Genomic DNA, 26,842 nt, shown 5'->3' on the forward strand with positions numbered 1-26,842 from the left:
CTGTTAAAACTGGTGAGCCTATTCAATGGGAATCAGTCTTGAGCGAAGTGGATAGTAAAAGATGGGAAACAAATCACTGTGCCTTCTCATTGCTACTGTTTTAGTTGCATATTATATTTACAGCCCTATTCCAGAGAATGTTGAGGACCACTGGAAACTGATGTTCATTAGTGCTGCCTTTAGAACTGTGGGACATGTGGTAAGTTTAGCCATTTCTTTATTCCAGGCATCTGTGTGTGAGATTGCTTGAATTCAAACAGATGGAAAGTAAGGCAACAAAGAAAAAGGAGAAGATTGGGATTATGCAAAGTCAGAGCTAATTTCTATCACTACCTTGAATGCATTATTGGAGTGGGTGTGGAGGAATAATGACATAGAATTTATTTATCTCTCTTTCTTTAACTCTCTGGACACAAATATTCTCTATATTAAAATGAATACAAATGGAGGGGAACCTAACTGTTTGTTTTAAATAATTTAATAGCTTTACCAGGCATTACATCCTGTTTTCTCTCTGTATTCTCAAGCTGTCTTTGAAATATGAGCATCCTATTTTTAAGGCAGAAAAATGCAAAGCTCCCTTTGATAATGGATATAATTACCACGATTCACATTTCATACACACTCTTTAGTCTGCATGGCTGTGGCTATAAATAACCAGAGCTAATGCTAGAAGTAATCAATCAAGGGTAAAGCTCTTAGAATTTTCCCTAGCACTGATGTAATTTCTAATTGAAATCTTGTGTAAGGGAGATACAAGTAGCCCTACTAATATATCCGACACGCCAGACACTGCTAATAATAATTGTGGCGAGTACAGCAATTGGGCATAAACTTAAATTATTTTTCTCTATTTGCAGGGTTACATGCATTCATGGTTTTCCCCAGCTTGCTTGCTTATTTATAAAATTATAGCACTTATTATCCACCCTTGGCCCAAAGATTCTAGGGTGGGTTACATAAAAAAAATTAAAAAATATAAAATTACAGAGCTTGCCACAATAATTTTCCATTTCCATTTTTAACTGGTAGTACGTGGCATTGTTAGACATTTTGCTCCTGAGCAAATAATGTTGTTTGCATATGAAAAAGAGGAATCAGTACCTGCATTTATTCCAGTAAAGCATCAGATATATATGAGAATCCTAAAGTGAAGATTTACTCTCCCTCCCCCTACTTTTTTCTGAGGCATAGTTCCCAGTACTCTGCCTGCTATGCCCTAGTACTATAAGCACAGAACAGTTTTAAAAAATATATTGGCATGCTGCTGTAAGAGTAGCTTTCTGAGCACTTGCTGAGGTGTGCAAAAGTTGGGTCTGTGGCATCAGCTTTTGTGTGACTGCTTGGGTGCCTGGATTGCTGCTGCTGCTGGGGTCACAAAAGCACATCCTACGAAAGGAGGAAAGCAAAGGTCATAGAAAGGAACAGCATGCAGGGCAAGGAAGGAAGGCATCATACAAAGCAAAGGAGGGAGGGAGAAATAGAGAGTCTGGCAGAAGTTGATTGTAGTGAAGTATGTGGCAATGGAAACAAAGAGATGCAGCATGACTAGCACTGGGAGGATAGATAGGTAGGATCGCTAAATTCCATATGGAACCAGAGAGTTCCTATATTAGTTGGGTTAAAGGGAGAATTTTGGCATGTGATTTTCCTCATCTCAGTATTATAATGGAAGAAGCAGTATGTGCTAGAATTCTCCCTTCCACTTGATAGCCATGATAGTCATTTCTGATAACAGTTATGGCAATTCTAGGGAACGAGCAGAAGATGATCCAGACAAAGCTCCTTTTTTGGCTGGAATAATTTTGACAAGTTCAGCTTTTCCTGTGTAGTTCTGCTTTGTCTATGGGTTTGTCTATAGGTTTTCTGCTAAACCTTGATTAGTAAAGTACGGTTTCATACAGGTGTTGGTAAATCACAGGGTTATTAATGTGGGTTATATGCTTTTAACCCAGGCCTGCACGTGCCTAATCTAAAGGGATGGGCATGAGAAAGGATTCTAGAGGCTGGGATGCCCTTAAGCTACAGCGCAGAGTTAATGTACTGTGCCAGTATATTGCACAAGCCATTTTTCAGACTTCTTGCCACATGTATAATGAATGGGCAGGGTGCTGCTGGTGGTATCCTGGCAGCAGGCTCCATCTCTGATATATGCACATTTGTTGTAGTGTCTATTGTACAGCTGTATGCACAGAGGGTTCTTCTCCTTTCATTTGGGATTCCTGCTTTACTTTTCCAGGGTTCCCAATGCACAGAGAAGAGGCCTCTGGATATACAGCTGTAAGAGGGAAGGGGTCTTTAGAGACTGTATTATGAATGTGGACATATTGCGAGTGGTCCCTGACACCCACCCATGTGTGTTGTATGTATGCTACAACAACAATATAATAAAGCATTTATTTGTCGCTAACTACAAAAAGTCTCAAAGCCACTTACAATTATAAAAGCATATAGGATATGTATGCTTCAAAAAGATAAAATGCATCAGAAAGATAAAAGAACATTGACTACAAGTGCTCATCCTGTAATACGAACACTTAAGCAGATGCATGAAGAATCTCACCTCTGCCTTTTTTAGGAGGGTTGTTAAGATCACCTGTTTCTGGCTGTACAACACTCTGATCATCCACAAGTCCCAAAGTGCTGATAAATCCATTTGTTGAGCCCTCTGCGTACAAAGAAAATATATCTCCAATGTGTAGAAAGCACAAATATGTTATAAAAGAGATACTGTCTGGTTGCTATGAAAGATGCAGGAGGGTTATCTCTTATTGGATCTGGCAACTTCAAGGCAGAATAAGGGAAAGACCTAGATAAAGTGTCTGGGTTCCTTGCTCCCTTGCCTTCCTGTAACAAGGCTTGTAATTAAGCCTAAGCACATGTAGCTGAAGCAGCCACATATTGCACATAGCTTCTCTGCCTTCCTTTCCTGTTGTTTTCTTCTGTGTCAAAAGTTAACTGTAAACTCTTGTGGAGGGACCTGCCCTCTTGTACTCTGTAAAGTGCACACTGATGGTGCCACACCTTTCCTGTATACAAAGAGCAAACTCAGTTCTCCAGGTATGGATTCATATGTAGCCAAAATGGCACCATCTATGCACAAGAAACAGATATCAACAGTGTGGGGGGAGCCCCAAGGTATGATGAAGTGCCAAAAAAACCTGCCAAAGGGAGAAAAATCCCTCCTATAAAAAAGAGCCCCCTCCCTAGGCTAAGCATACTTGGTGGCCACAGAATGCTGGCTGACAGCTGAAAAGGGGAAACTGAGGGAATGGAATAGAATATCCTGCAAGAGGTCATGTCTGGCTGGAATCATGAACAGGAGTACTCCACATTGCAACATTTTGTTGCAAGCCCCACTTGCAAATGGTGGTGGTGGTGAAGATGAACAGCCTTCAATGAGAGGAAATACAACTTTTGTTTTCTTTGTTGATAGCAAATCACTCCAACAAATACAGGGCTGCCACAATTTTTTGACCTTGCTCCTATGCCTTTAACAGCAGCCTAACAACCAGAAATCAAGCTTTCTCTCTTCACTTCTACTTTTCTCTCCCAGATTGTTTTAAAGTCAGAGGGTTAAGGCTGGAAAAAAAATACAAAAAGAACCTCTTAACCAATACCAAGCCCTAATATTTGGCCCAGTTACCTTTTACATAGATATTTATTTGTATATAGTATGAAATTTCCTGTTCTGCTTGTTCTTCAGGTATTGTGTATACAGCATCTTGCTAGTATCATAATACATGAATAGGATAAAAGGAACAGGCAGACACACCTACTGAGTAAGTTTACTTGTGCAGCAGTTTCTTCCTGGAATGGTGTGATATTGCTACATAGGGGAGGGACTGTAACTCAGTGGAAGAGCACATACTTCTCATGCAAAAGATCCCTGATGTCTCCAGGTAGCTCTGGGAAAAGATTCCTGTCTGAAGTCCTGGAGAGTTGCTTCCAGGCAGTGTCTGTAATATTGAGTTAGATCGACCAATGGTCTGACTTGTTATAAGGCAGCTTCCTATATCCCTATGGCCAATTACTTGAGCCCTGTCCACACCTTCTGCACATGTACGGTAATCACATGGAGAAGGAGGGAGTTGAATTGTGCCACTGGCTCACCCCAAATGTCATGCACTGTTAGCCCCCTTCCTGTGATACCTGCATGCATGTTCAGTGCAATGTCTACAAAAAGGTAGACATTAATAGCTGAATCTATGTAGAAGTGCCAGACATTGGAACTTCTGATCACACAGGGATCCTTATTGTGGGTTCAGCTGCTCATATATAGATGCTCCTTTGCAGATGTCCAAAGGCTGCACATGTATACTACCCTTAGTGGGAGAAATCATTGCACTGGTGCCAGCCCTCCCCAACTGAAATTTGGAATTAGCCTGAAGGGAAGCAAATTGCCCAGGGCCTTAGACTGGAAATTTTAATGAAAGAGCATGCACCCCAGATGCACATTATTCAAGCCCCATTCCAACTCCTAATGCATCTTTTAAACAGTGAGCTCAACTACCATCTTAAAGGACTCCAGGGCAAATTAGATGTTTGTGTAGCTGTTAATCTATCCACAATGCACTGATTTCAACAGAATGAACATAATGGTCTACATTGGGGTATGAATTTGAATGACAATGAGTGTAGTATAGATGGTAATGTATCCTGCCTATCAGAAGGGAAGCCTTGAAGCTGTCCATCAACAGCTAGCACCTAGACTGCAGACTAAGCAGGCACACAGGTTGTCTGGTTACAGTCTTCCCCACCTTGGTGAGATGTATTGCATTTTGATTGAAATTATTGAAAGTATGTCTAAATAGTTTTTATTTAATATTTCTAAATTAGCATCTATACATATACATTAGCATATACAAATTTTATGCAAACCTGTGTCCTCTTTTGGGTGATGCATTTCCCCTTTTTGGGATGATGGTACAAATGGACACCCTAACGCAGTACAGAGAGATTTTCACAAATGTACAAGCAACACAGGAATATAAGAAGCTGCTTTATACTAAGTCAGACCATTGGTCCATCTAGATCAGTGTTGTCTACACTGACTGGCAACTGCTCTCCAGGGTTTGAGATAGGAGTTTTTCCCAGCACTACCTGGAAACTCCAAGGATTGAACCTGGGACCTTTTGCATGCAAAGCAGGTGCTCTCCACTGAGCTACAATCCCTCCTCCAAAGTGTACTGTTTTCACAATATCATTTGTCTTTCTTACACTGAAGGATCATGACAACATCATGTGCTGACATCATAAAAAGTTGCCAGAGAGGTTTATGGTTTAGCTATAAGTCTTTACCCCAGCCACATGGATTCTGGATCCAGGGATTTCTGGTCAGGGAGTTTGTCCAAGTCTTGGATTGCAAAGTAGCTCGTTGTGAGTGCTTAAACAACATTCTGATTTTAAATAAACGTTTTCAGTACTTCCTTTCTTCTGTGTAAATAAGATCATTTCATTCATTGATATTTCCTGTGCTACGATCTGGAAGATATGTTGAACACTACAAATGCTTGAGTAAAGCACATTCAGGGCCTTCTGTTAATAAGATTATTGGGATACTGTATCATTCCTATGTTGAAATAACTTCTATGTCTTCTATGCAGTTTCTTTCAGATACTATATTGAAATGCATTTCCTTCCTCCCATGGCATATTATGGCCATATATTTCTCCCCTTTCCCCTGCAGGTGAAAAAGCAGGATGGAGAGGTAACCTTTGATGTGAGAAAGGAGCAGAGGAGATTGGGTTTAGCAGTCTCTCCCTTTCCTGCCTTTTCTTCACTCAGATGCAGCCTGCCCAAGGCAGTTCTAGGTTTAAAAAAAAGCATAGAGAAGAGAATAAAAAAACTTCTCTTAATCCTGTTATTTAGGCCAACGTTTATTAAAGAATTAGGAGCTGTTTTTACAAGCTTCAAAAGCCCAATTTGGGTGTTATCCTCTCATGCAAGTAACATTGCCTGAGAAAGAGGGAGAAAGAGAGAAAGAGAATGTACATGGCCGTATCCTCTGGCCCCCAAAATCCCACTACTGTTCATACATTGAGGGAACAATCTGAAGAGGGGAACCTGCTCCACCATGAATGGGCTCTGTGATGCAGAATCCTGCATGATCAAGGTTCTGGATCATGGATGGAGCCTAAGTGAGTAGCAAAGATTCTCCTCTTCAAACCTTTTCTCTAGTGTGGATGGCAGAGGGGCAGAGCCAGCAGAGATGTAATGGTGGCTCACCCCTGAATAGAACTAAATGTTCTTTCAAATATATACTCAAATATACATTTTGGATTAGTTTGCTTCATGTTGCAGAGTTGTGTTTAGGGATGGGTGAGAATTTTGATTCAGTTTGCATTTCAAGCAGAATTTATCGAATTCGCAATTTCTGAAATAATATGAGAAATGAAACACAGCCATCCTTCAAAATTAGCATTTATTAGAATTTTGGGATGCAGTTCGCCAACTAAATGACATTTACAAGAATGCATATATTAGGGGAAAGTGTGCATAAAAATGAATATATAAGTAAAAATAACATGCAGAAAAGCATGAAATGATGAGAAATAGCTTGCAAAAATGTGTACCTTTATCAAAACTGCCTACAAAAATGTGTTTATTTGGAGAAATTTGCACTAAAATGGTGGAGAATTTTCATGAGGATTTTTAAAAAGTTTTTTGCAGATTGCTGTAGAAATGTAGAGAACTGAATTTAACATTGGAAAAATGAGAAACTGAGAGAACTGAAACATCTTTCCATCCCTAGTTGTGTTACTGATCTGACAATAGGTTTTAAACAGAGAAGAGTGGATTCTCTCTGTTCCACATCATTATTGTTCCAGTACTGTGACACATGATGATGCATCACCTTTTATATGCATCTCAATATGATTTACAAATCTCTTGGGTTTCACTCCATTTGAATGCCAGCAGAGGGTGGTGGAAGTATCAAGAGAGCCTCACATGCCGGCTCAAGTTCTGGGGTATTGTTGTAGTGTTGGGAGCTACCAGCACCACCCACGTAAGCCCCCTCCCCACTATAGGAATGAGAACCACAGGAAAACACTTTGAGAAGGGCCTCCTCGATGTTGGCGCTGTCTCAGGTCCTGAACATTAAAAAGCCTTTCCTCCTTACAGAGGGTTAAACTAGTTATTTGCTGGAGGTGCCAAACATCTGAAAAGAGGCTGGAGAAGCAGAATCTGGCTGGAAAAAGTGGCAAATGTCACAGTGGTGTCTGTACCTTTGCCCTCTCCCCTGCCCTTTTCCTCCATGGCTGCTTTTCTCCCTTGCACAGCAAACATGCATATGAGAGAATTGACTGTGGGAAGAGAGGATTCAGGCAAGACATGGCAGGTGGTGGAAAGGTGAAGCACTCCTTCCCTGATCTGGGTCTGCTTCCAAGCACTTCAGTTTGGCCCTGGAGTAACCACTACTACTACTACTACTACATCAGTTTGGCAGGTACACCTTCTGTCAAAAGCAAACAGCTCCTTAACATTTCAGGACACACTTTTCTCAATGACTTACACTTGAGCAAGGAGAGAATAAACACAAGGAGATTAAACTCTTTCCAAGGTCAAAATACTGTACTCAGGCAGGAACAATCAGTCTGACCCCCGAGTCACAGTCTTAGGGCCCCAGACAAATGCTGTGATTAGCAATTACTTTGTTGTCCTCAAAAATGTAGCATGTGTCAAGCGATGATTTAGCCTTTCCTCTTCAGCCACAATATTAGGGGAAATCACCGCAGCCACTCTTGTGGCAATTAGCATTAGGAAAAAGTTCCCATTAGCACCCATTGCTGGATGTGTGTGTGCGTGTGGGGGGGCAATTTTCACAGATAAGATGGCTGGGCCTAAACCTTTAACTCACTATATGCTGCATGCCTGAGGACAATCCCCAATCCCGCATGTTTGGATTTAATTTTTTTAACGAAAAATTAAATGTTTTAATATGTTTTTAAAGATGTTTTGTTTTAATATATTTTAAAATCTTTCGTTTTTAAGATGTTTTAAAGTGTTGTTAGGGTTTAGTTTGGGATCGGGTAATAATGGTGTAATTAAATCATAAGAATGTGGTTAGAACAACTTTGGCTGTAACATCATCCTCAGATGCAATTGAAGTAATTTAGTGGAGCAATTAGCATAATATATAAGCTGTGTGACTGGTTCATGCATATTATGTATGCAAATGTATTTTTGTCATAAAAGACCTGAAATAGCAAATGGTTTTGGGGTCCTGGAGACCTAATCCTCTCTTCCCTTGAGGAGATGTATGTAAATAAAAAAGGTACAGCACAATCCTGTATGTATCTACACAGAAGTAAGTCCTGGAGTTCATTGGGATTTGTGCCCAGATAAGTAGGTACTGGATTGCAGCCTGAACCTCTTTTCTACTAAGTTTCTTGCATCCAGCTTTCTCCATGCAGAGAAGCATGAGTAAAAAGATCAAATATGGAGAGATAAATGTTAATACCAGATATGGCTGGCATGGTGGAACAATGTGGTGCCACCTCCTCCTTGACAGCAGCATCACTGCCACTTACTGGGATGGAGGACAGGCAGGAAGGCATAGTGATGAGATCAGGGTTATGCAGGCGCACCAGCAGGAGTGCCAGATTGGCTCCACCAGTGTGTCTGGGCAAGCCCAACTTTGCTGCTGACCTGCCCCACCCTGACTGTCATATGTCAGAGATGCCCCTGTAGGGAGGGTGTTGACTCAGCACTGGCCCACTGTACCAGCTGCTCCTGAGTAGTACCCATACAAAAAGTAAAGGTAGCCATGTTGGTCCAAAAGAAAAATTCCAAAATCCATTGTAGGTCAATGGTAGCTGGTGTCCATGAGGACTGGTTGGCTGGAAGGCTGGATGAGGGCCAATAAACTGAGTCTGAATCTTAGCAAAACGGAGGTGCTGTGGGTTGGTGGTTCCTGAATTTGTATAATTGGTTAGTTGCCTGCTTTGGATGGGGTCATATACCCTTTGAGAGAGCGGGTTCATAGTCTGGGGGTGCTCCTGGATCCATCTTTGTTGCTAGAGGCCCAGATGACCTCAGTGACTAAGAGTGCCCTTTACCAGCTTCAGCTGGTAAGTCAGCTGTGGCCATTTCTGCACCAGGATAGCCTGACCACTGTTGTCCATGCTCTGATAACCTCCAGGCTGGATTACTGTAATCCGCTCTATGTGGGGCTGCCCTTGGAGGTTGGTCCGGAAGCAGCAGCTGGTGCAAAACGCAGCTGCAAAACTGCTCACTGGGGCAGGGTATTGCCAACATGTCACCCTGCTGCTGAAAGAATTGCACTGGCTACCTATTAGCTACCTGGCTAAGTTCAAGGTTCTGGTTTTGGTGTACAAAGCCCTATACAGCTTTTGTCATAGCACAGTAATAATTACCTGCATAAACAGAATGGAAACTCTTTGCTGTATCTGAACAACAGGCTTACAAGATTTGTGGTAAATAATTATTGTGGGACTGAATCGTTGTTGGTCGCCCTGATGGATGACCTTTATCAGGAGAACGACAGGGGGAGTGTGACCCTGTTATTCTTACTTGATCTCTTGGTGGCTTTTTATCCCATGGGATCCTTCTGGACCAACTTGGTGAGATGAGTATTGGAGGCACTGTTTTACAGTGGTTTCAATACTGTCTCAAGGGTCGTTTTCAGAGAATAGCATTGGATGATTGTCTTTTGGTGGCCTGGCAGTTGTGCTGTGGGGTGCCACAGAGTACCATCTTGTCCCTCATGCTGTTTAACATCTATATGAAGCCGTTGGGAGCAGTCACCAGGAGATTTGGGGTGAAGTGGCAGCAGTATGCTGATGATGCCCAGATCTATTTCTTGGTAACATCTGAATCGAAAGAGGCGGTGCAAGTCCTGGACTGCTGTCTGGACTCAGTAGTAGGCTGGATGAGGGCCAATAAACTGAGTCTGAATCCTAACAAGATGGAGGTGCTGTGGATTGGTGATTCTTGAGTTCAGATAATTGGTCAGTTGTCTGCTTTGGATGGGGTTGTACTCCCTCTAAAAGAGCAGGGTTGTAGTCTTGGGGTGCTCCTGGATCCATCTTTGTCACTAGAGGTCCAGGTGACCTCAGTGGCTAGGAGTGCCTTTTACCAGCTTCAGCTTTTAAGACAGCTGTGGCTGTTTCTGGACCAGGATAGCCTGACCACTGTTGTCCATGCACTGGTAACCTCCAGGCTGGATTACTGTAATGCACTGTATGTGGGACTGCCCTTGAGGTTGGTTCAGCAGCTGCAGGTGGTGCAAAATGTGGTGGCATGACTGGTCACTGGAGCAGGTTCTCACCAACATGTGACCCTGCTGCTGAAAGAATTGCACTGGCTGCCCATTAGCTATTGGCTAAGTTCAAGGTTCTGGTTTTGGTATACAAAGCCCTGTACAGCTTGGGACCAGGATACCTGAAAGACCGTCTTATTCCTTATATACCCAGTCAATCACACACTGTGCAGGTGAGGGCCTCCTGCAGATACCATCTTATCAGGAGGTCTGTTTCACACAACATAACAAGCAGACCTTTAGTGTTGTGGCACCTACCCTTTGGAATTCCCTCCCCTTAAATATTAGACAGGCACCATCTCTGTTATCTCTTCAGTGCCTACTGAAGAGCTTCCTCTTTCAACAAGCCTTTTAAGTAGAGACCTTATCCCAGTCTGCGTCTGTGTTGGAATTACCTTTTAAGATGGTTTTAAAGCTTTTTTTAAAAAAAGATATTTTGTTTTAACATGTTTTTAAAGATGTTTTGTTTAAATATAGCTTAAAGTCTGTTTTCATGATGTTTTGGAGTCTTTTTAGTGTTTTTGTTTGCCGCTCTGTGCTCCTACTAGGAGGAAGGGTGGTATATATATTAAATTAAATTAATTGGATTCCTGCATTGAGCAGGGGGTTGGACTTGATGGCCTTATAGGCCCCTTCCAAGTCTACTATTCTATGAGTCTATGTAATAAATAATAAGGTAGGGACACCAACAGACCCAGAGCCAATGACAGGTAGAGCCAACTAATTCTAGTTTTGTCCCCATCTTCCTCCCTGCTGAGTTCTACAAGGGCAATACTGAGACTGTGATGGGGCTGATTGAGGGTAAACTGAGGTTGGTAGGGCAATGCCCCACTTGCCCTAATTGGCCAGCCTCCACTGAGGCCAACCCAAATATCACAAGGTAGTGTACAAGCATTTGAGTTCTCCAGATTCCTTCAACATGCTAGACTGTAAATGGAGCAATGGTAGGCTGATGACATTTGGCTGATGTTGAAGCCATGGTATCTGCAGCTGGTCACAGCCTTATGATGGAAGGGGGAAGAAGGTAGCAGATATTCAAATGAGGCTCTTTTACATGCTCTGCAGGTATCCGATTCCACAAGGCCATAATAATGTTGATAACATTTCTGAGCAACAAGATACTTCCTCCACTTCTCAACCACATGCTCTTAGATGCTCCACTCTCTTTTGCAAATTTAGTTTTTGAATGCACTTTAGAAATAGTGATCTCATGTACTTCCCCTTGCTCAGGCTTTGTAACATGATCCCTGCATTTGCTACTTAGATGCTAAAAGCATCCCACCATCTAGGGATTACTTTGATGTACTAATGCAGCCTCATCATTTAGGGTAGTTATTTGCATGTTCAAATGCTCAGCACAACCAATACTATCAGCACATTCCCCACACTGCAATTGAATTGGGACATTAACCAAAAAGTGGTTCTCAGAGTTACCTTGAGAATTTTTGGCTCACTAAAATGTTAAGAATTACTGGAACGACCAACATTGACTGGATTTTTTGACATGTGTATACATAAGGCATTTGCGCAAACCAGAGCATGCAGCAGAATATAGGATAGCGAAAAATGGGGGTGGGGTGGGTGGGGTGGGTGGGGTGGGGGAAGAGGAGTGCAAAAAGTGTTCACCCCACCAAAGACAACAAACAGCCCACTTATATTTTTATTTTATTTTGTTTGTTTGTTTAGAAGGAGCCCAGGGTGGCAGACCACAGTGGTGTGGACACAGATGTAGATGGCTAAAATGTAGTTGAGGAAAACTTTGTTTGATTGTTTCAATAGGCTTTTCTATGTACATGTTTGTATCTGACAGAAGAAGCTGTTGACTTGTAAATCCTAACAGTGTTAACTGGAATATCGAGCTCAAACCTGTTCAACTGCATGACTGACTGTTGAAGGTGGGGTGATTTCTTTCAGTAAAATACAGCAATTGCATATTTTTATACTATGTGTGCAACAGGGTTTATTAGTCTTTATATGTGCAGTAAAAACAGACTGTTTGCAAAATGAGAGTTTTTCTTGTTTCTCAAGTATTCCCCCTCTTGTACAGTATTATATTGCCTTTTGGGGATTTCACAGTCCTTGTTTCTTTCTGTTTATTTTCTGTAGGTTTTCTGTGTATAGTTTCTCTGTGATTAGTTGACTGCCTTGTTCTCTTTTCCTCGCAATCCAGGGCGAATCCAGTAGTGTTGTGAAAATTCAGAAGTGCAAGGTCCCTTCATGACAATCACAGCCATGGCCCCACACAGTCACACACTCCTTCTAAGATTGTACAACCTTGTAAGATTTTAGAATCTGGCCAGACTTGAATACTGCTTTCTGCTTCTCTGTCAGTGCCACCATTTGACACTGTCAAATTTTACACCATTTGACACTTTCTCACTGTCAATTCAATTGCTTGAATTATTGAATTCAGTGTCTGCATGTTTATCTTCTGCTGCTACCAAACTGCTTGATGATGTAGATGGGATGCTATCATCAGGATTCACTGTGTCTTCTGGAGTTCCAGAATTTTCACCTTCCACAACTTGTCTTGGCTTTTTGAAGTAGGAACTAATAAAGGCTTGCTTGAAATTGCTACTCATTGGGGCTTGCATAACTGACTCTGAAAGCCCTACCACAATGAAGAAAAACACAAAACCTTTGGGAAAAAAACACTGTTTGTAGAGCTCCTCCCCCACTCTCTTTCTCTTGGGGCTTTTTGGCTGCTGAGTTAGGGCAACACTTGTTTTTCCTAAATAAAGGAATTCACACTCTCTAAGCAGGCCAGGGTAACACCCTTCCTTTTCATGCTGATTGGCTCATAGCATGCTGGAGACATAGGGACCCTGCTGGGACCTGGCTCCCAAGAAAGAAAGGGGTCTAAGACCCTTCTGAGACCCTGGACACATACACCCCTGCCAATGCCAGACTTCATAGGGCCCTTGGAAAGATGACGCCAATGGCTTCCCACCTCCTCAAAGCAGCAGCATTTTGTTCTGTTATGACAATAACAGGAGTTTCACTTACCACCCTCCTTGCTGGACAGCGTTTTGGCACTGGGCAGATGCAATGTAAATTTTGAATGGGAGCTGCACTTGACTCCCAACCACAGAGGCCACCTGATATTTTCATTCACCCAAAATTCAGTGCTTTGACTCACAGATCTATGGAATTTCATAAAACTATGGGCCGGGACATTGTATTTGGGATAAATAAAAATGGTGGGCATCCAGCACATGTGGGAGCCATGCTTGGCTCCCATTCAATAGCAGCATCACTACACGACCGACACTAGAATGGTTGCTCAGGCGTCCTGTCGATGAACTTATTGTTGATGGGCACCCTCAAGGCCCATGCTGCTGTCCCAGCTTATGCTCTTTATCTTTCATCTCGATTCAACCAGGCAGCCCTTCAAACAGAGGACTCCTTCAAACAGAGGACCATCCGTTGACAGCCCTTTAATTAGATAACTGTGTGGAGAGGCAAAAACCACCCAGATTCTCTAGTTTGGGAAATTTAAAGAGGCAATTGTTTTTAAGACTACTATGCATATAGAAAGCTCTCATGGGTTAATCTGGAGAGGTCTGATTTTACTGAGTTCTGCATACTCATAGTTTGACCCATTAAAATTAATGGACTTAAATGCGTCATGTCCATGAATTTCAGTGGGACTACCTGGAGTATGCATACAAGCTATCATTGCATACAAGATACAACACACTGATTTGGGCATTGGCAGAGCTATTGAAGCTCCCAGCTAGGTTTGGAACCTCTCCTGACGAGCTGGAAACATAAATACAGCACACACACAAAAGAGAAACACTTTAAGAAGGGCTAGAAGCATATCTAATATCTTTCTCTCTGAAAGCATGACAGTTTGAAGGAACCACTTGATGATCCATAGCTTTGTTTTGTTCTTTCCTTCACAAGGAAAGAAAAAAGTCAGGTAAAGAGTGTGAGATTTATGGTGGGAAAATGGCTGTGGGAAAAGTATCCACACACAAACACATTTAGGTATCATGAAAGCTAACTGAAATCCGTGTTCACAGTGCTGTGAACAAGAGAGTACATTGGATGGAATCTTGGAGACTTTGGGATGTCATCACCACCAGTGAAAGTTTACAGGCAATACTTTCTAATTATACAGTCACAAGAGTGGCTGTATACTCTAGCCAACGTGGATTTTTCACATTCCACAATGTTAAATTGAAAATAACCCCATGCCATTATGATGCTTCCCATAAGCTCATTTCAAAACAAAACCTTATAGTCCTGAGCTCAGGAACGCTTGCTTAACAACCCTCCCAATTTTCATGGCAATAAGCAAAACATTCAGAAAGAATTGAGAGTTCAAAGTCTAAAGAGAGAGAGAAAAAACCTCAGAGCCCTTTTGGACTTTTTTCTGTCAGAGTTCTCATAATCTGTTGAAATTCAGTAAACTCACCCATGTTCACAGAGGACCTGTAATCCTGTTACTGACCTTGCCCCATACTCTGACCTTCATCTTCTGCAGTTTAAAAGTTAAAAAAATGCCAGGTATATTTTTAATTAATTTAATCATTTTTGCATTGAACTGAATGATAATGTCGGGCATGCTTAGTAAGAATCAACTGTCAGTGTTCTAAAAGCCAGACTCACAGCTGCTTGGCTTGGCTAATCAGGAGGCCATACCCACACCAGACTTTGATTTCACATGAGACAGTCATGGCTTCCCTCAGAGAATCCTGGGAAGTGTAGTTAGTGAAGGGTGCTGAGAGGAGACTCCTATTCCCCTGACAGAGCTCCACGGACAGTCAGTCACTCTGACTGAAGGTCTGTGAGGGGAACCGGGCAGCTCCTAGCAATTCTCAGCACTCTTCACTAACTACACTTCCCAGGATTCTTTGAGAGAAGCCATGACTGTCCAAAGTGAAAGAAAGGCCTGGTATGGATGTGGCCAGGGACAGCTTTGGTTTAAATTTGGGTGGGAGGCTATATGTGCCTGCTGTAGAATGATAAGGTGGGGGAAACGCTGAAAAGCAATGATACTGTTCATAGTGCTTTCCTTTTAGAAAGGGGCTTCCCCTCTGCCCAGTGCCCACCCTTCCAATCTCCTCCCCTCCCCCTCTTCCTCCCCTCCCTGCTCCTCCCAAGGTCAGTCTTGGACTATGACTTGGGAGACCAGGGTTCGAATCTTCACACAGCCATGAAGCTCACTGGGTGACCTTGGGCCACTCACTGCCTCTCAGCCTCAGAGGAAGACAATGGTAAAACCACCTCTGAATACTGTTTACCATGAAAACCCTAAGTTGGGATCGACTTGAAGGGAGTCCATTTCCATTTTCAAACATGATTGCACAGAAATAAATCCGATTGAACTCAAAAAGTATGCAACTGATCAAATCCACCCTCCCTTCTCCTCCTTCCCATCCTCTCCCTTTTGCCCCTCCCCTCCCCCTCCAATCCCCTCTTTTCCCCTCTCCTCCCCCTCCCCCTCTCCATGCTCAGTTTTACCTATCTTAAGCATGATTGCATGGGAGTAAATCCCATTGAACTCAATAAGCATGCAAATGATTAAACCTGCCCTTCCTTTGCCCCTCCCCCTCCAATCCTGTCCTCCCTCCTCCCCCTCCCTCCGCTCCCCTTTCCCCTCCCTTTCTCCTTCCCTCTCCTCTCCCCTCCCCCTGCTGCTCCCCCATGGTAAGTTTTACCTATAATAACCATGATTACATAGGAGTAAATCCCATTGAAATCAATAAGCATGCAAATGGTTGGACCTGCTTTCCCCTCCTTCCCCTCTTCTCTCCCTTCCTCCTCCCTTCCCCTCTTCTTTCTTCCTCCTTCCCTGCCCACTCCAGCTGTCCCTCCCTCCCCCCGGTCAGTTTTACCTATCCTAAACATGATCGCATGGGAGTAAATCCCACTGAACTCAATAAACATGCAAATGATCAAACCTATCCCTCCCCTCCCCCTTCTGCCTGCTCCCCTCCCCCTCTTCCCCTCTGCCCTCCCTCCCCTCCCTCCTCCCCTCCCTATCCCCTGTGGTCAGTTTCACCTATTGTAAGCATGAGTGTAGGGGAGTAAATCCCACTAAACTCAATAAGCATGCAAATGGTCAATCCATTCTTGGCAAGCTTGCACAGGATCCCATTTCTTACTTCCCAGATTAAGAAGCAGAGAAATTCACTAATAGGCAGAAAACCTTGCGGTTTAAGAATGTACCTGTAGCCCACAGATATTTCTATCCAAGTTTAAAAAGCAGGGAAATTGGGCAGCTATAGTGAATGCACCAGGGGAGCAGGAGACCTGACCTCCTCTCAGAGGCACATGTTACCAAATTCTTCCAAGCTACAAAGCAAGTGGATTAGACTGTGAAAGACCAACTCAAATTGTGTTTGCATTTTGACAAATTTAGAGGGCAGTCCAATATCTCAGAGGGGAGGTCACATCTCCTGCTCCCCTGGTGCATTCACTATAGTTGCCCAATTTCCCTGCTTTTTAAAGTTGGATAGAAATATCTGTGGGCTATAGGTACATTCTTAAACTGCAAGGCTTTTTGCCTATTAGTGAATCTGGATAATGTTTGTCACATTGTTATAATAGAAAGGAAAGAAAATGGGATTTACACCTGTGTAATGATTACAGAAGAAAGTTGGTCATAAGGAAGGGCATTGCTAGATAACATAGCAGTGTATTAAGTGCTGTGTGGCGTCATCATTTCAATTCTGCTTACAGTTGATTGTCCACAAGGCAAAACACTGCTTCAGTAGTAAGGATGGAAGGCTCTGTTAATTTCACTTCTCCCTGGCTGCTTTCACACTGCACTTTATTCTGTTAGTCCAAGGATTTCTTACCTGGTAATTTGTGCATTTTATTTGATCTTTCACATGACATAAAAACTAGTTCCGGAAATCTAGTGGAAGTTTAGTGCTTATTTCCGTGATAAATTTGCAAGTTTGGGAACCCGGAAAATTGGGGGAGGTTTGGGTTAGCTGCAGCCACTCTGTGACAGGCATCCCAGGATGCAATGCATTCCTGCCCTTTAGGTGCACATTTTTTTTTTCCTAATGAAAATTGTACTGGTATTCTGGAGTAAGCAAGGGTAGCAGCTTCCCCTTCCTCCTTTTCCCACACACACCCTTGTGTCCAGACATTAACTTGCACAGCGAATTATGGGGGAACAAAAGTGCGTATGTGTATAACGGGTGAGGGACTAAAACAAGATGTTCGTTGCAAGAGTGTAAAAGATATTTGTACAAAATGCTGGTATATCAGCTAAAACAGCCACGATTCCTTAATGCAAAAGGTACTGCAGTGTAAAAGGAATTTTAGAAATCGGGACAGAAGCACTCCCATTTTAGTCCGCAAAACTGACGCAATAAGCCCCATGTATGAAAGCAGCCTTAGTTTCTCATGTTTCCAATCTTTTTTTTTTTTTTAAACAAACCCTCAGTCTTTTTACAGTTTGGAAAGTGATGTGGAAATGCACTGAAATGTGTGGGATGAATGAATGATCAATGGGAAGACATGTAAACACCCCAAAAGCAAATCAGGATGAATGCAGGATGAATGCTCATTGTCATATAATTGCCCTGTGAACAAGTCAGAACAAATGTCCAATAAAGACCGGACAAGCAAATCAGGATGATTCTGAATAAGCAGGTCATCAGGAGGAGACCTGAGTTTTGTATTTGGTGGAAGGAAGAAAGGGCTCCAAATGGATATTGCCTTTGGAAAACTGTTGCTGTTTTTCAGATGAATGGTATCTACTTGGGTGTTTATTTCCTCCTCTGTGTTTAACATGGATATTTATAAACAGATATCACAAAGCACCATTTGTCTCCAGTGCTCTCTCTCATGAAAAATGACAACTCTGTTATGCAACCTCTGGAATATCGTAGTGCTCCGGGGATGCATACCATTCTACATGATTAATGACAATAATCATATGCATGCTGAATGTTTTGGACAAGTTTTTATATAAAAGAGAAGGAAAAGAGGCCTTGATGAATATAGTCTATTATGCAGTTTGAGCTTGCATAATATATTGACATAAATATTGCTCTTGCCTTTCAGGCAGCAGTTGCTGAGAAGCTGGGTCTTGCACACTACATGGACATTATGATGGTGATCACAAGTATGGAATACGCAGCACCAGCATCAGATGAGAAGGTCACTGTGAGGGACACTGAATTTAATGGTGTTCCGGTTCGTTTGTACATCCCTAAAGACCAGCCTGATTCCTTGAAAAGGGCAGTGATTTTCATTCATGGGGGTGGATGGTGTGTAGGAGGGTCAGGTAAGCACGAGTGCTTCATTTCACTAATGTGGGTCTTTGGTGGAAAACTGAAATGTCTTTGAGATAGGATTTGTGATACAATATAGCACAGTAACCACTGCTAGATGGCAAAAAAGAGAAGGGAAAAGAAGACGTATAGTACACTTTCAGCAAACATCTCTTCTGCTCAAACAATAATATACCAGCAGAGGATGAATATTGTGCTCTGATTCTCTGCAAATCTGTGAGAAGGAATGAATATGAAGATTGCACTTAGCAGGTAATAAACCTTATGGACTGTGGCAAGTAATTGAAATAATGGGATTGTGTCCAATGGTTGTGCAAGCAGGAAGTACTTTGCACAACCAATTTCTTCTTCCCCTCCTTCCCCCAGCAGCCTCTTGAACCACATCAAACCTCCAGGGGTCCAGCCCTTGAACAGTGGGAACAATATTATACAGGGCTGGGTAGGGAAGGATAACTAACATTGGGCAGAGGGATCTTGCACCAGCAGAGCATAAGCAGATCATAGGGTTGCATTGTTAGTCCTTTCAGCATTGGGTGTTTGCTGCATTTTTTGGTTTAATTCTTGTTTTTTCTTTGCATGTATAATTCATATAAATGCCTGTCTTGCTATTTTGTAAGTTAATTCTTTTTGAAAATAAAACTATTTAGAATCCAAAAGATGCCTCTTGGGGTATATAATGTTTTAAAGTGGTGAAGGGCGTATTATATCCAAAGTGTGATACATTAAAAGTAAGATCCCATGTAGGACTTCTTCTTGGACTGCAGTCAAGTCATTTGTGAATAATTTGTTGAGTTCCTGTCTTTAGCTAAAGCAGTGTGTGCAGGAGTTTATTCCATTGCCAAGGAAGTACTGAACTAAGGAGACTCACAAAAAGTGCTCAAAAAGCAACTGCCAAGAGAAACAGGGAATTGTTTGTCTATTTGTTTTGGAAGAGCAATAAAATATACTTTGTTGCTTACTTTGTTGCAGCAATGAAGCCCTATGACCTCCTGTCGAGATGGACTTCAGAAAGACTAAATGCTGTCGTCGTCTCAGTCGAGTAAGGGAGGGTGCTTCATACTGAAAATCTGAAGAATCTTGGTTCATTCTTGTGTCTATTGTGAATAACACTGATCATTCACAAACAGAAAGCACAACTGCCATGATCCAACACATGTTTTGGATATGGTAAAGCCCACTGATTACAGTGAGCTTCTACACAACACAGCATTGTCCCTGTCTGAGATGAACAATGTCTATTTCAAGGAATGTCTGAGTTGCAATACTAGGCTTCTCTACATTTTGTCTGCCTATAAATATTGTGTCATATCTAATGTAAAACATACTCATAGCCGACCCATTGAAATAAATTGACTTGATTAATTTCATTGGATCAGCTCTGAGTATGAGTTACATTGGATATCAACCATTTTTTTCCAGTTTATATTTTCTACTTTATGTGGAAACTTTTTTACTTTAACATTTTTAGGTTTTGTATAGTCTTTTGGGGTTTTTTTGTATTTGCATCTACATTTTAATTGTTTTATTGAGTGTCAGCTTAGGACCTGGGAGACGAGGGCTCAAATCCCTCGGTGACCTTGGGCCCATCAGTCTCATACAAGATCTGATCCAGTCAAGAAAATGTCACAAGAGAAATGCCATATTTATATTTGAACTTATTTCAATAATGTTTTAATAATTCTGGATAGCAAGAGAGATAATCCAGTTTTGTTAGCGAACTTCACTTCCTAAAACTTTCTTTTCTAAAATTTGGCAAGCTCACACTGTCTTAACTTAGCAGAAGGGTCAAAATTTGTGGAACTGATTTATTTTTTTGGCAAGCTCAATTATTTTCCCTATATTCCTGTCCTGCTTCTTCCAAGGCTTGGCACTTAAACACAGATTAAGAAGAAAAAACAAAGAAATGATCCTATATAAAACTTGGAAATTAAAATTACCCTGCTCTTGCTTTACAGCAGCTATTAAAGGTCAGCCCAAACAAGAAAGGTTTGCAAACTTTCTGATAAGCTCATGGGATTGGACTTTAACTCTCTTTAACTGTAGGACTCCATTCCCCTCATGCTTCAGAGTAACTTATCAATCACATCTCTTGGGGGTGGTGCATAACCATCAGCCCCATTGATGTGCATGAAGCAAAAAGATCCCAACATGCAGCAGACCAGAGAGCAGACTGTTTTGCTAACCTTTCTTAACTGCAGGTGGAGGAAGGAACTGTAGTAATGGTGGACAAGAGTAGGTTGAGCTAGCATTCAATTTAAATTTGTAAAAGTAGGTCTTCAAGGCCTTCTGAAACCTCTGCAGAGTGGTGTTTCAAGGCAAGTCCAAAGGAAGTGAATTTGACAGCTTGAGATCAGTGCAGAGAAGAACTTCCAAACTAGGAGCAGCCAGTGCGGTGCTGTCTAGATGTTATTGGACTCCTATTCTCATCGGCCCCAATCAGCATGGCCCAGTGATCAGGGATAATGGGAATTTGAGTCTAACAATGTCAGAGGAGACATGATAGAAGTGTATAAAATTATGCATGGCATTGAGAAAGTGGATAGAGAAAAGTTTTCTCTCATAATACTAGAACTCGTGGAGATTCAAAGAAGCTGAATGTTGGAAGATTCAGGACAGACAAAAGGAAGTACTTCTTTACTCAGCGCATAGTTAAACTATGGAATTTGCTCCCACAAGACGCAGTAATGGCCACCAGCTTGGATGGCTTTAAAAGAAGATTAGACAAATTCATGGAGGACAGGGCTGTCAATGGCTACTAGCCATGATGGCTGTGCTCTGCCACCCTAGTCAGAGGCAGCATGCTTCTGAAAACCAGTTGCCGGAAGCCTCAGAAGGGGAGAGAGTTCTTGCACTCGGGTTCTGCTTGCGGGCTTCCCCCAGGCACCTGGTTGGCCACTGTGAGAACAGGATGCTGGACTAGATGGGCCACTGGCCTGATCCAGCAGGCTCTTCTTATGTTCTTATGTTCTTATGAGGGCACTGCATTGGTTACCCCTGCTCTAAACTATGGTTTAATATTATCTGTGAACCATGCCACTCAGTGAATGTTGGGACTGTTAAAAGTCAGGTTGAAACCCAGTTTATATCTTTGTCAGGTCTGTTCTTAAACTTCACTGAGTTTTTTTAAATGGTTATAATTCAGTGAGGGAGAAGAGGGGAGTTAGTTGCCTGCTAAAAGGAAAGGTATGGCGAGTAATCAGCTCCACAAGCTTGTAAGTGACAGTTCTGAAATGTAAGTTGAAGCAAGTCAGCAACTGGGGGGGGGGGGAAATACCTAACACCAATGTTAAGAATTAGATGATTTTTTTTGTTTTTTTGTTTTGCACAGGCAGCATGTGTACATAATGCTTCTTTTTTTAAAATAATCCCACAAAGGTACAGATTGGCACCAAAATATCATTTTCCAGTTCAGTTTGAAGATGTGTACACAGTGGTAAAGTACTTCCTGCAGAGCAGTGTTCTTGAGCAATACAACGTAGAGCCAAGCAGGGTGTGCATTTCGGGAGACAGTGCAGGAGGGAATTTAGCTGCAGCAGTGGCGCAGCAGGTGAGTAGCAGACATTGAAGAGGAAGGACCTGAAAAAAGGGTGCACTAAAATTAGTCTTGTTAATCTGAAGCCGTCTGTGGTCCATTACCTTGGGACAACAAACTGGACTGGCATCAGCATCTGGAACCCATGGGGACCTGGTGGGGCCTCAACTGGGCCCATTTCTGGATGTTCGACTATGGATAGCTGGGTCTGGGAAGCCACCTATCTAAATTTCTCACAATGCCCTGGAGCAACAATTCATCAGATGCTCCAGGGCACAGGGAAGGGACCCTTCTTAGCCCAAGGGCTGCATTCCTTCATAGGGAACCTCCTGGGGGCAGCATGTCAGTGGTGCAGAAGGCCAAAGACAAAGGTGAGTGATGCAATGGATGCAATTCTTACCTTTTTACAGTTACATTCTAGCCACACAGACACACACACCTCCATCCAGGCATGTAGGAGGCATAACCACAGTTCAAGGATGCATTCCATCCAAGCAAAAACACTTGGAGAGCATGAATCCGGGTAAGTGGGAGATGTGGGCTGGGGACAGTCTGAAGGGTCAGATAGAGAGGTATCAATATTTTCAAAATGGGTCATCTTAATATCCGAAATTGTCACTACTAAAATTGAGTCAGCCCTCCATGATGTTATATGGCAACTGGTTGTATAGATTTGGATATATGAAGTGCTCTAGCTTCCATTATGTTTACCAGGTCAATCAGCTTTCACCACTGTGGAAAAGAAAAGGTGGAAGCAGAACTATATGGGCCTTCAACATAAAGCATCAGAGCAGAACTTGGAAAAAATATATGACTTCCTATTGATCTCTAGCAGTACAACAGAGCTAAGCTGTAGATGTGAACGTGGGGACTTCTGATGCATAGGTTTGTGTGTAAGACAGCCTTCCCTTACCTGGTGCCCTCTAGATGTTTTGGACTCCAGCTCCCATAAGTCCCAGCCCCCTGACCAATGGACAGGAATGGAGTTGCAGTCCAACAACATCTGGAGGACATCAATTTGGGGAAGGCTGATGTGAGGGAGTATCTTGAGCTCTGTTCACAATTTATATGGATCCTGAGGAAAACCTAGGGGGTATGAATGGTCTTTTTTTTTTTTTTTTTAATTAAACTCCTTAAATGGGAGATATTGGAGGAGGTCAGAATGTGTAGTTTTCAGTAAAAGAGGCAGGCATTTTATAAACCTGGACTTATTAAAATATTAGATATGTTTCAATAATCAATGACATATTTTTCTCCAAACGGTTGCAGCTTCTAGATGATCCTGGTGTCAAAGTTAAACTCAAGATCCAAGTTTTACTTTATCCTGTTCTTCAGACCATTGATCTGGATTTGCCATCCTATCAAGACAATGAAAACATGCCAATTCTGCCTAAATCTTTAATGCTCAGATTTTTCAGTGAATACTTTACGACTGACATCTCTCTAAACAAAGCAATGGAGACCAACCAACACGTTCCTGCAGAGCTAAGCCATTTGTTTAAATTCGTCAACTGGAGTCACTGGCTACCTGAAAGGTTTAAAAAGGGTCACATTTATACCAGTCCAGCACATGGCAGTTCCAAGCTGGGGCAAAAATACCCAGGATTTCTAGATCCAAGAGCAGCCCCACTATTGGTTGATGACATCAAGTTGCGTGGTTTACCCCTCACATATGTTGTCACATGTCAGTATGATGTCTTGAGGGATGATGGACTCATGTATGTCTCACGGCTTAGGGAGGCAGGAGTTCCAGTAATACATGAACATGCTGAGGATGCTGTTCACGGGGCTACATTGTTTATTGCAAGCCCATTTGTCTTAACTATGGGAAAGAGGATAGCAAATAATTACATTGAGTGGTTAAATAAGAACTTATAAAGGAAAGAATTTCTGTGGAAAGCTTCTGGCTCTCATCAGTTTGGGCTAGGTTTTATACTGTAATTTGGGGAAGAAATGATATTTTCTCTGAATAATTTGATATTGTACGTCTATGGCTATTGTAATTGTTAGAAAAGCTTTTCCTCTCTCTGTTTGAACAAGGCTGAGATTATTGGTTTGGGTGCCTTTTTTGTGTGTTTGTGTTTGTGTATCTCTAGCAAATTGTTCTTAATTTTTAAAACAACATTGAAATGAAATGTATGATTTTTTCAGACCGTTCCAGGTGTGAAATTGCTGTTCCAGATCTGTATGTTGTTCTGACTTTGTTCTGCTTTGGGGGCAGGATGTCTCATGATCAGAGCTTGGAACAGTTACTTTTTTGAACTACAACTCCCATCAGCCCAATCCAGTGGCCATGCTGGCTGGGCTGATGGGAGTTGTAGTTCAAAAAAGTAACTTTTCCAAGCTCTGCTCATGATTTGGCTTATTTGCCATGTGATCCACCCTTGCTCTCTAAGTGGCCTTTTGATTAATGGCTTGTAGAAACTCAACCTGAACACACATTGAACTCAGTTTTATTCCTTGGTTATAGTGCTTATATGTCTGAGGCCCATAATTTCAATAGACGCCCATCCAAGGGCTCTGCTGCTGTTCATATCACAGTAGGGTGGCCTAACAGGAATAAACCTGGGAACCACAGACCAGTCAGCCTTTTAGTGCAAATTCCTCCTATTAAACACATTTGTGTGCAGTTTTGACTAATGTAACATTTTTGCAAGCAATTTCTCCTAATATAATTTATTTATTTTATTTAATAAAATGTATACAGTAGGGCCCCACTCATGCAGTGGGTTACGTTCAAGACCCCCGCCAAAAAGTGAAACCCGCCGAAAAGCGGAAGTCAGTCAATAAAATGGCGCCCGAAGCCCAAAACACGCCGTAAAAGCGGAACAAGCGCCGTATGAGTGGGGCCTTACTCTAATTGAAAGCCGCCATATTAGTGGAATGCCGAAAAGCGGGCCGCCGAAAAGCGGGGCCCTACTGTATACTGCTTGAATGTAAAGATCTCTAACTAGTTTACAAAACATTAAAATTATCAATAAAACGTTTAAAAACAAGTAATTAGAAACTTATTTAAAACAATTAAAACAGCTACTAAAAGATTAAAGAGATCAACGTCTACTGTGTGTGTCTGGATAGGCCTGCCTAAACAAAAATGTTTTCAGCAGGCAGCAAAAGGAATACAGTGAAGCTGCCTGCCTGATGTTATAGGCAGAGAGTAGTAATGCATTTTCTGTGTTAGTTTCACCAATATATTCATTTTTTAATGCACACTTTCCCCTAACAAATGCATTGTTGCAAAATTCAAATAAGTGCAAATTCTGAAGAACTGAAACTGTGTTTTGGTTCTCCTATTGTTCCGGAAAGTGTAAATTTGATAGCTTTGGCTTTAAATGTGAACCAAACTGAATTTCTCACCCATCCCTATTGTGAATGCCATAATCCCCTTTTGCCCTTCTTACAATATTAACAATTTAAACAGGATGGTTTTATGAACAGAAATGCTAGCTCAGCTCGGGTTTTTCATTCTACTGAGCGGCAATGATTTCTACTCTTGCAAACCACATGGCTCATCTCTCTTCCAGTGACCTCTATGCAGATTTCTTAAAATCAGATGAAACTGGAAAACAAGGTGATAAGAAGAAATTTAGGATTCTGTTCACAGCCAATTACAATGAACTGTCACCTGGCAAGCATATTGCAAATAACACAATGTTTTATTTTAGGCAGGGATGATATTCAGCATGAGCTTTTGTCTATATGTATTAGATGTTAATTTTATTAATCATTCCAAGTTTTCCTGTATGACGTCCCCTCAGATTTCAGACTCTGGGTTTTAGCTGGCAAGCAAAAGCTTTCATAAGCCGTACCAAAAAAAAAAAAAAAAAAGTCAGGAAAAGGTGTTCTTTTTTTAAAACCGCCAAAAAGTTTTCCCAAAACTGAGAAATGTTTTTGTTTAAATTTATATCTCATCCTCCCTCCCAAGGGAGGCAAACACACATAGGACAATTAAAAACATCTAAAAACATTTAAAAACAATTCCAGTGCAGATGCAGACTGTAGAGATCTCTACTTAAAAGACTTGTTGGAAGAGGGAGTTCTTTAGTAGGTAACAAAAAGACAACAGAGATGGTGCCTGTCTAATATTTAACGGGAAGGAATTCCATAGGGTAGGTGCCATGACACTAAAGGCCCAATTCCTATACTGTATGGAATGAAACTCCTGATGAGATGGCATCTGCAGGAGGTCCTCACCTACAAAGTGCAGTGATCAATTGGATATATGAGAGAGATGGTTTTTTGTTAACATTTAGTTCTTCTTTTACAAAAAAAGTCTCAAAAAGATAGTGCTCATGGGATTCCTTTAAAAAGCACATCCATGAATACAAAAGGTTACATCAGAAGTCACCTCCAGAGAAGAATTCTAGGTTGCATTATCAGACATCTGGAAGAAGGAAATAGTAGTATATCACTGGGACAATTTTTTTCTTTCTATTTTAAGAAATGGCAATATGATTAAGATCACAGACAGATTTTGTACTACTGCAAAACCTGGCATTGGGTTATAGATGGCGTGATGTTGTAGAATTGTAATAAAACTCCAGCAAATTGTGGAACAAAGATGCTAAAGGTATTTGTTTTGACATTGTTTCTGGACTAGCTGAAATGTTTATGCATATTCTGTGCCATCATACCAGCTAAGCCAGGTGGTCACCTCCCACAAACACAAACAATTTCCTATGTAGATTGATCCATACAGATGTGTCACAAAGAGCACTGACATGAACTTTGGTAGGAATGCTTCATCAGGGGCAGTTTGCA

The 26,842-nt window shown here is 41.8% G+C and overlaps 1 protein-coding gene across 1 annotated transcript; it reads left to right on the forward strand.

The window, feature by feature from the left end:
- Positions 1–26,641, forward strand: AADAC (arylacetamide deacetylase). Its single transcript, XM_061637069.1, has 5 exons — positions 1–199; positions 18,320–18,542; positions 19,519–19,588; positions 21,925–22,096; positions 23,351–26,641. Exons 1-5 carry the CDS (start codon positions 62–64, stop codon positions 23,957–23,959), a joined length of 1,212 nt encoding a protein of 403 aa, XP_061493053.1. The 5' UTR covers positions 1–61; the 3' UTR covers positions 23,960–26,641.
- Positions 26,642–26,842: the final 201 nt, after the last annotated feature.

Source organism: Rhineura floridana, chromosome 7 (genome assembly GCF_030035675.1).
Source record: "Rhineura floridana isolate rRhiFlo1 chromosome 7, rRhiFlo1.hap2, whole genome shotgun sequence".
NCBI classification, from domain to species: domain Eukaryota; kingdom Metazoa; phylum Chordata; class Lepidosauria; order Squamata; family Rhineuridae; genus Rhineura; species Rhineura floridana.